Source organism: Osmia bicornis, chromosome 14 (genome assembly GCF_907164935.1).
Source record: "Osmia bicornis bicornis chromosome 14, iOsmBic2.1, whole genome shotgun sequence".
Taxonomy (NCBI): Eukaryota; Metazoa; Arthropoda; class Insecta; order Hymenoptera; family Megachilidae; genus Osmia; species Osmia bicornis.
Genome location: NC_060229.1, coordinates 5,993,565 through 6,002,623, shown reverse-complemented (window position 1 = coordinate 6,002,623; position 9,059 = coordinate 5,993,565). Strand labels below are relative to the sequence as shown.

General features: G+C 41.8%; 2 protein-coding genes across 2 annotated transcripts; both read right to left on the bottom strand.

Moving 5' to 3' along the window:
* Window positions 1–343: 343 nt before the first annotated feature.
* Window positions 344–690, bottom strand: LOC114876828. Its single transcript, XM_029188676.1, has one exon. The coding sequence runs from the start codon at window positions 683–685 to the stop codon at window positions 344–346; it is 342 nt and encodes a 113-aa protein (XP_029044509.1). The 5' UTR covers window positions 686–690.
* A 1,929-nt stretch (window positions 691–2,619) lies between these two features.
* Window positions 2,620–8,226, bottom strand: LOC114876829 (tubulin glycylase 3A-like). Its single transcript, XM_029188677.2, has 14 exons — window positions 8,096–8,226; window positions 7,686–7,973; window positions 7,427–7,612; window positions 7,151–7,371; window positions 6,960–7,087; window positions 6,096–6,369; window positions 5,807–6,020; window positions 5,636–5,726; window positions 4,985–5,155; window positions 4,667–4,920; window positions 4,406–4,599; window positions 4,057–4,329; window positions 3,785–3,988; window positions 2,620–2,992 (listed from the first exon to the last, which is right to left on the bottom strand). Exons 2-14 carry the CDS (start codon window positions 7,837–7,839, stop codon window positions 2,753–2,755), a joined length of 2,604 nt encoding a protein of 867 aa, XP_029044510.2. The 5' UTR covers window positions 7,840–7,973; window positions 8,096–8,226; the 3' UTR covers window positions 2,620–2,752.
* Window positions 8,227–9,059: the final 833 nt, after the last annotated feature.

Sequence of the window (9,059 nt, the reverse complement as noted above, 5' to 3'; positions counted from 1 at the left end):
ACGAACCTGATACACATTGTAGCATCGGGGAAACTGAATATTCGATACACCCGATTCGTAGTACCAGCAGACGTTCTCCAAATTATTGCACATGTCGACCTGAATAGAGTTCGTCCATTTAGTATCAAGTGATAAATGATGGGGAATAAATTAGAAACCTTCGACGTGAAGTAACATCCAGAAAATTTATTAACGATGGTCCTTTCATCCGTTCTGGCACCTGCTTTTTTATTTGTGTACCATATGAAATCAGCTGGACATCGTAGTAATTTTTCAATGGTCTCCAAGCCAGCTGCAAAGAATATTCTTCGTTATTTTCAGTATTAATCTTTGGAATTTCTGTTCAGTAACCTTCAGACATCTCCAGAGAAGTGGAGAGCAATCTTCTGATGAATCTTTTCTCTATCCACCCTCTTTTTCCTAGAGGCTTCCTCAGCACTGGGAAATTGCCATAAATCACGAAAATTTTGTGATCATTTACCGCTTTCGTCAATACTTTCAAGATGAAATTGACCTTTATCTCTTCGTTACTGAGGAGCTTCAGATAGTCCCTCAGGATGATCCTACCGTGAGCTTGTTCGTTCTGTTTCTCGTATTCTCTTAACAGATCATCCAAATCATCGCGATTGCAAAGTATCTCGGCGTTCGCAGTTTTCACGGTATCTACGTTCGCTCGAGAATTCATGTTCGTGTCTGACAGTGCCCAATCGAATTCTTTTCCCTCAGTTCCCTTTACGTTTTTTAGATATATCTTATAGAAAATGCAGCGAAATGTACACTTTATAGCGGTCGACGAAAATTCTCTTGCTTAATCAGTAAAACGAAAGTTGTTCTCGTACCTGCCAACCGGGACAGTGTTTTTTAATCGTGCAATCTGCGGAGGTTAACATGATTTGCCATTTTCGCGTGCTGATAGCGTTCAAGTACTTCGAGCTTTCCAAATCGTACTTCTTGTTCTGTGATAATTCATGGTTAAAATTTATAATTGATTCTTGGTTTCCGAACGACTCCTGATTCTCCAGGAAAACTTTCCATGCACAGTTCTTTATCGGTCGCATCGTGCAATCGAATAATAAACCATGAATTTATAAATTTTAACATTTTATTCATGTCCGTGGATTTTACATTCTAATTTCTCTTGCAAACATCGAAAACTGACTGAAGTCAGCTGTTTGAAAACGTGTCTCGATACTGCTACATGTTCATGATCGACGGTAATTGAAACAGTTTCAAGTTTCCTTACACTCTGAAGCAGTTTTGGAAAGTCGTGGAATTGAAATGTTTGCCTTTGAAAAATTTTCTGATACTTCAAATTGTTCTTCGCTGATGTCGTTCCATGTATCTCTGCAAGTTCTGTACATTTTCACCGCCCTTTGCATCGATTCATCCAAGAACTTTTCCAACTCGCGCTTTTTAAAGATTGGTCTCCTCATTTCAAGCTCATCCTCCTGCGGATTGTCCGCGACTATTTTTTGAATTTGACTTTGCTCTTTTTGGGAATCCATTTTCACCAGATTGGTTTCTGCAACTTTGTACCTCGGCTTGATACTTTCTTGCTCGCTCATCGTATGGATCACGTTCTCCATGGACCTCAACAAACGTTTGTACTTACTGGTCCTATTTTCGAAGATCTTTCTTCTCTTACCAGCTGTTTCATTCGTGCTACTCACTGGATTGTACGATCTTTTAGTTCTGTTCAAGCTATACCTTGGGTCTGCAATAAAATTATTACTTTTCTCCATTTCTGAATGATAGAATTCGATCAAGTTTTACCTGGAAATGCGTGAGTGTGTCTATTATTATGCACACATTTCATTAACAATACTTTCTCCTTCTCAGATATTTTATTTTTCAAATTGTTGACATCCTTTGGGTAACTCTTTTCTTCTGTCAATTGGACGATTTCTGGTTTTGTTGATTCTTGTTTTTCCAATTGCAACTTCGTATCGTCCGAGTGAATGTACGTTTGACCGAACGTTACTTTCGGTAAATCGAGTGCTTTATTATCCTGCTGAGAAATCTCTTCGTCGTACGAATAGAAAGTATCAGAATTTATCGAAGATGCTTCTGCCCATCCAGTTGTGATATTCGGGTCGTCAAATTCGACCTCAGAATCGGACGAATTGAATGGAGGTGGATTTTCGTTCTGTATCTGCTAAATGCAATTGTAATCACTCAGTTTTCCTGCTGCAATTTTTGGCGCAAGTTTAACCTGTATAAATTTACATACCAGGGATTCGTGTTTGGTTGGTCGGAAAAAGGTGCACTGAAAATGATCATCCTTGACGGAGGGAACATCTTCATCTAGACCTGGAGAGCTGTCTGCACATGCAGCATCTCCAGGATTCCAGAAGAAGTCGATACACTCCATTCCAAGTGACAAGCGTACATAGACAAAGCGTGTACCACTTAATTTTTTCACGAATAATCATTAAATATGTAGGATCAAGTTTCAAAAAATAAAGATCTCCATTTGATTGTCTGTTATACTTGTAATTTTGTAAAAAGGTTAATTTAGTTATATCAAATCATGATTTCTCGTCCAAAAATTGATCAGCTTTTGTTCGCCCCATTTTATACCTGGTGTCGTGAATTTATTTTTATTGACAAAACGAAATAAACGATGGACAGGATAGCTTTTTATTGACTGTTTGTATACCATAAGTACAGTTCAAATATAGACTTCTGGAATAGATCAACAAATAGTCGGAAACAACTGGTAACGAGTGCGAATCACGAAGACCTTTCTCTATCACTTGGTCAACCTTAAACCAACAGCATACATGTCGGTGATGTCTGTTAGAACCTTGTTCTTCCTCTGACGACTGTTTTTCTTCAACACGTTATGATTCCTCTGTTTCACAGCTGCAGGGTGACTTACCCTGTTCGTGGATAAGAGGGACGGTAACAGGGGTGTTTCGGGTGATGACGAGGACAGAGAAGCATTCTTTTTGTACTTCTTAATCGCGTCTCGCATCACTGATTTGATAATCTAACGAATGAAAAATGAAAATACAAAGCTGATCGAATGCAACGATACAGTTACTCGATGTGGCTGCGGTTCCATGTTTCACCGCCCGTAGAACCAAAATTAGGATATGTTCCCTGATAGATATCGACGAGTCCTATCGAATGAGCCTAATTCCAGGTTGCACAAACGAATAATGAAAAAGTTATAACCTATTTATAATAGTTTAAAGTTCCTATTTATAATAGTAGTTGAGTGGCGTATAGTCGACAGCGAGACCGGGAGTTCGAATCCCCGAGGAGCAAAAAAAAGAACGTTTTTGTTCGAAGACTTGAACCATTCAAAGCTCAATTGCGTTTGCTCTCTCGATTTAATTAGGTTAAGTTAGGTTGATTTTTTCCATTTGCGCAACCTGAGACTAGGCTCATTCGACAGGACTAGTGATATACGGCTCGACTATTTCGAGTTCGGTCGGGTACAGTCGGGCAGATTCGAACTAACTCCCAAATTATCTTATTCCAAAATTCCATATAAAACAGATTTTGCACATGCTTATTACAAGTATTAACAAGTACATGAAAGTTGGGTCGCCGGCCGCGGCCCGCGGGAGCTCGTCCGACTCCGCCCGACTGTACCCAACCGAACCCGAAATAGTCGCGTTACCCAACTGCACGCCCGAACCCGCCCGATTTTTTCCGAGCCCGCCCGAGCTCGTAATATCGAGTACCAGCACATCTCTAGACCTTTATATTGTCCTATTTTGGGAGCAGTGAAACACGGAACTGTACCCCTTGATGTCTCTAAATGTATTTCAACCTTGTCTTCGGTTTGCTTCGTTGATTTGTCGATTTTCGGCGCCAGCTTCGACGACTGCTTCTGAATGGCTATAATCTTGGAAACCAAAGATTGCCTGGTCGGAGACGATGTTCCTTTGTTGCCCGGCGTTCCAGTGAAAGTCCGCGATTTCCTCGGGGTTCTTGTCGCGTTCCTCTGATTGCTCCCACTTTTGTCCTGATTGTTCTGCGAAACACGGAATGCAAACGTAAAAATTTCACGATTCAAACCCGTCATTCGTTCCGGCATTTTACCTGAATCCCCGCAGGCGATTTCGCTTTAGAATGAGCAATCGTGCCGGTCACAGGAGCGCTCTTCACGGTTGCTTCCTGCTTATCGATCAATACGCCAGTTTTCGTGGGTTTTGCCGGCGCGCTCGCTGGCAGTGCTTGTCTCAGCTTAGGCGATTCCACTTTGTAATAAGCGTAAAATTCCTGGTCGAGCTGAATTTCCAGTTCCTCGATCAGATCGACGATCACCGGGCCAATCTGATTGTGTATCGTAGATTTCTTCTTCGTCAGACACGTCTGAAGCCATCGATCAATCTTTGTCATTCAGGTTTGCCTTCTCTTTCGAAAAATTTCGTTCGTGATCGATACGTACCATAGGTGATTTCGACACGAGGTTAACTTTTGAGTCTTGATTGCTTAAAGGCTTCTTGCCGTTTATAGTGATTCGAGTTCCTTGAAGGGACAGAGCTGCGCCGAGATAAGGCTGGCAGCTGGGCATCCTCTGTCTATAAGCCAACTCAAAATGACCTGTGTCCGCGTTTCTGTCCTCTCGAAAATCAACCACCACTGCGGAAAGAAGAAATTCAGTTAGGAAAGTGTACTCTGGAATAGGCGAAGGTTAATTATGGAACACCTTTTATCGTGTCCTCCAAAACTTGTCGACAGAGACGCGTCGTTACTCTGCTGGAATAACTCATGTCTGGATGACTGTTGATTTCGATCAACCAAACGGAGAAATCCTCCATGACCATGAAATCTGCGCCGTACAACTCGAAACTGTTCTTACGACGATCCATAGCCTCTTGGCTGGCCAACATAGAACCCACTAAACCTTGCTTCATTCCTGGATAGATGATCTCGTCCCATGCTTTCTCGTGTCCCTGAGACCTGTCGGAATTTCATCAATTTCAAAACCTCCACTTCGTAACTTCCTGTTTCAAGGGAATCGTACTTGAGGTACTCTTTGAAGGTTGTCGCATCCCACATGTTGTCCGAGGGCAATGCAGAATCCCTATCGCCGCAATTCGTGTACTTGCACTGGACCGAGTGATTGCACAGGTGAATCGACTCGTGGAAGTCTGTTAGGCTGAATTTCTGGGAGCAGAATCGCAGATAACTCTCTCTGTAAATAAAAAGAGAAAGACAAAGGGTCGAAATTTCTGTTTGCTTTGTTCTCGTGGTACATCATCTGTGAACCGAGTTCTAAAAATATTACTCTGCAAAACCACATGCAGCATTACTCTGCAAAATGCACAATAGGCTACGCAGCAACAATAGCAGAAGCATTTAGTTAAACTGGGTTAGGAAAGATCAATTTCATAGGGGGATGAGTACACAGCCGGTAATTTACTGCGGTTGGTTTGTTCGAAAGTAGCGAATTATACCTTATTGTGTCTCTAAATATAGAACAAAGAGGAGAATTTTTCCCAGTTGCAAACTATTCTCTACGTGCATTAGCGATAATTGCAACGAGTGCGTCTTGTGTATGCCAATTAAACGACCCAGATATTTTATGGACACGAAATCGTAACACGAAACAAAAACTGGCTCAACTTTGCATGCATCCAGTCGTTAAACTCGGTAATTATCATTTCAAATTTACTTGTATATCCAGAAGGTCAAAGGCTGAGCACAGGTAACGACGAACCATTGCCTGATGTCGAACTTGGTGTTATGTATCAGTAACGGTCGTTCTATAATGAAATCAATTTGTTAATACCTTCATTTATATTTTAATTCTTTCTATTCCTAAGTTTTGAAGGCCATCGATTACCAATATACTTTTGAACGACGTAACGAGTGTCTGATTTACTCGATGGGTTCATTTTCGCCATCACGTCTTCCAATTTATTCAACAAAACGATCCCTCTCCCACGACTCTTGTTCCCAGGCTTCATGATCCACACGTTCATCATTCCATCCATCTCCAATTGAGGCCAATACTTCTTCATCTTCCTCAAGATGTGCTTCGACGCCAGGAAGATTTTCTATTCACAGCAAACTAAATTAATGTAATCCTCGTGGTATTACTTCCTTACAATTTGTCAGAGGGAACTGCTTACTTGGAGAGGTATATTGTTTCGAACGAAGGAAGCCTGACCGTGAACGATCTGATAATACCAGCTGATAAACTGGTCCCATTGATGTGCCCACACTCTTTCCGTCTCCTGATCGATATCCTCGTGAGACTGTGCGCTGATATAATCGCTACAACGTTTAATTGCGAACTCTAATGCCTTCAAAGGCACCGCGCCAGTTGGCGATCTAACTGCGTTCTCGCCTTCGCTGTTTACCTTGTTCACCAACCATTTCAGCAAGCTCAGGCAAGCTGTGAATCTAAAATAAAAAGAAATTAGTAATTAGTAACTTACAAGGAAGATTAGGGAACCCGGAAATTCCAAAAATTATAGTACAGTAAGTCATCCGTAATACGACCCTGTTTTCCGTTGGTGCCATAATTCGGTTTTAAAGGGTGAAATTACCCCTTGAAAAAAATTCGAAACTTTCTTTTTTGTGGAATATCTTAAAAACGGTGAGAGATATAAAAAAAAAGTTTAAACAAAAGTTGCACAGTTCTGTTGTGTTTACAAAATGGCGTCAAGAAAATTTTTGAAAAGTGCATAATTTTTTAGTTACCCCTCCCTCCCAACATTTTCTTGACGCCATTTTGTAAACACAACAGAACTGTGCAACTCTTGTTTAAACTTTTTTTTCATATCTCTCACCGTTTTTAAAATATTCCACAAAAAAGAAAGTTTCGAATTTTTTTCAAGGGGTAATTTCACCCTTTAAAACCGAATTATGGCACCAACGGAAAACAGGGTCGTATTACGGATGACTTACTGTACTTGTATGCGAAGTTTCATAATTTTTGGAATTTCCGGGCTCCTTTATCTTCCTTGATAGTAATAAAGTAATTTGTTTACCGAAAATCTTCGATGAAAGCGTGCATCTGATCGCCCTGGCATAAATTGTAACAACGCGGAAACAGGGTGTTCGCCACTCCAGCCTCGTAGTACCAATGCATTTGTCTGACATTTGAACATAAGCCCACCTAGGAGGATCGTATAAAAGTTGTTTACACGAATGATAGAAAACGACCAAGACACTCGCTTACCTTCGAGGTGAATCCTGCCCGACAGTATCTATTGAAGATCGTGGTTTTGTTATCCTGCGACGGCCACCCAGGCCATTCCGACCCTGTGTTCCATAGAAAGTCAACCGTGTGATTGGTGAGCATCCTGGATATCAATTGACGTTCACTTTGTTGATCCTTCAAGTCACCAATGCCAGCCAACAGTATCACAGGACTCGCGTTCACGTTAAAGTGTTGGTCGCCTGGAAGATACATTAATGGTACCAGGAACTTGGGGGTGGAATTTAAACAAGGTACCATTAGAATTCTTCCTGAAGAACTTTTCACACCACCCTCTACTCAGCATAGATTCGCGAATCACTCGAGCTTTCCCGTAAATCATAAACGTGTGATGAGCTGCAATGGCATCCTTGACCATTTGTTTGATTCGCATGAATCGTTCGTGAAGAGTCGGTCGGAATTCTAAACTCAGCTCTGCTTTTTCTGTACGGAACAATGAATGACATCACGACGTACGATTATGAATGAATATTACGCGATATACTTGAAATCGTACCGTCGAGCGTGTTCGTATCACCGCCATCGTTTTCGGTAAGTCGTTTCGCGTTCGATTCGACAGCTTCATCGTCGACGATCTCCTCTTCATTCTTGTCCGTTTTTTCCGCGTTGGCCGGCTCCAGATTCGATGGCGCCTCATCGTTCGCATTCATGTAGTGTATTTGCAGATTTGTGGGCTCTTATGCACTGATGCACTCCGCTGATCCTTAGCTTCGCTTCATTGCAACGAGGGTTGGTGGAGGAAGGATGGGCCCGAATCGGTCGACGTTACTTTATCCTGGATCAGCTTGCAAAAATCGTGTTAAAACTTAAGACATTATCTAAATAAATATTTCAAATAAAGAATTAAGATTGAAGATTATCCTGCGCGTTGGACCACCTTGTTCTTCGTCAATGTTCTACGAGTACCTGTTGAATCTTCTATGTCCTTTCGTTAGCATCCTTTGATTGAGAGGACACAGCTATCGATCTCTAATCAACGATTACCGATCGACAGGGGAATTGCATGAAACGGCATCCCTTAGGCTGATGCAAATGACGGATCGACGAGGCGGAAGCAAAACTCCGACTGAACGTCATCGACGACAGACACGAGGTATGTGTTCGGAATCGAGAATTTCGTAGGCGTGCGCCCTGAATACGTTTTAAACCTCCCCAACTATTCGGCCGATTGGATAAGATCGCATGACTGCGTCCTCTTGGAACCTATAACTACCACCGTGTCGCGAAATTCGTGGATCTTAGATCAACCTTAGTTTGACCATTGAAAATTCTCAAAGGACACGAAGGTGGTGATTCCGAGAATAATTCATTGAATTTCTAATGGAATCACGATCGAATAAATAGTAAAAGTTCGATCGCAAAATATTTAGCTCATCCATTTCGCATATTAATTTAGTAACTTGTGCTGATTACACAACGGAATTTCAAGGAGGCCAAAAACTAGCTGAAAGGGGTTAGGAGGTGGTTGGTGAAACTGGAGGAGCGTACCAGGCACCCCTACGGAACTTCTCAACTAACAAATGCAAGTAAAGAAGGAAAAGCAATCGCGTGGGTTAGCCTAACCACTCTACAACCTCTGACCTACTTATGCGAGTGCATCTTGGTTCGCGTGAAGAGCTGCCCTGACGAATCACTTCGACCTGCTATCGTTAATTGCACGAGTTCGATTTTCACGCTGATAATCTTACCAGAAATACAATGGTCGTACTATTTTCGGAAGTCGGTCGATCTTTACGCGCTTTCCTTATCGATCGTACCGTTTCCTCGATCGTTGCGTGTGATAAAAGTAACGAGCAAGAATTATTGTCTTTAAGATTGGGAGTTTCTTGATATGAGAATCGCGGATCGAACCGTAAAACGGGCCGGATCC

What these genes read in the sequence shown, in the direction of transcription:
- LOC114876829 (XM_029188677.2), bottom strand. Translation starts at nt 7,839, where the DNA reads ATGAATGCGAACGATGAGGCGCCATCGAATCTGGAGCCGGCCAACGCG. An exon ending in GGGCAGGATTCACCTCGAAG is followed by an intron (nt 7,088 to 7,150) that starts GTAAGCGAGTGT and finishes CGATCCTCCTAG; the next exon opens with GTGGGCTTATGTTCAAATGT. An exon ending in GCTTTCATCGAAGATTTTCG is followed by an intron (nt 6,370 to 6,959) that starts GTAAACAAATTA and finishes TTTTTATTTTAG; the next exon opens with ATTCACAGCTTGCCTGAGCT.
- LOC114876828 (XM_029188676.1), bottom strand. Translation starts at nt 685, where the DNA reads ATGAATTCTCGAGCGAACGTAGATACCGTGAAAACTGCGAACGCCGAG.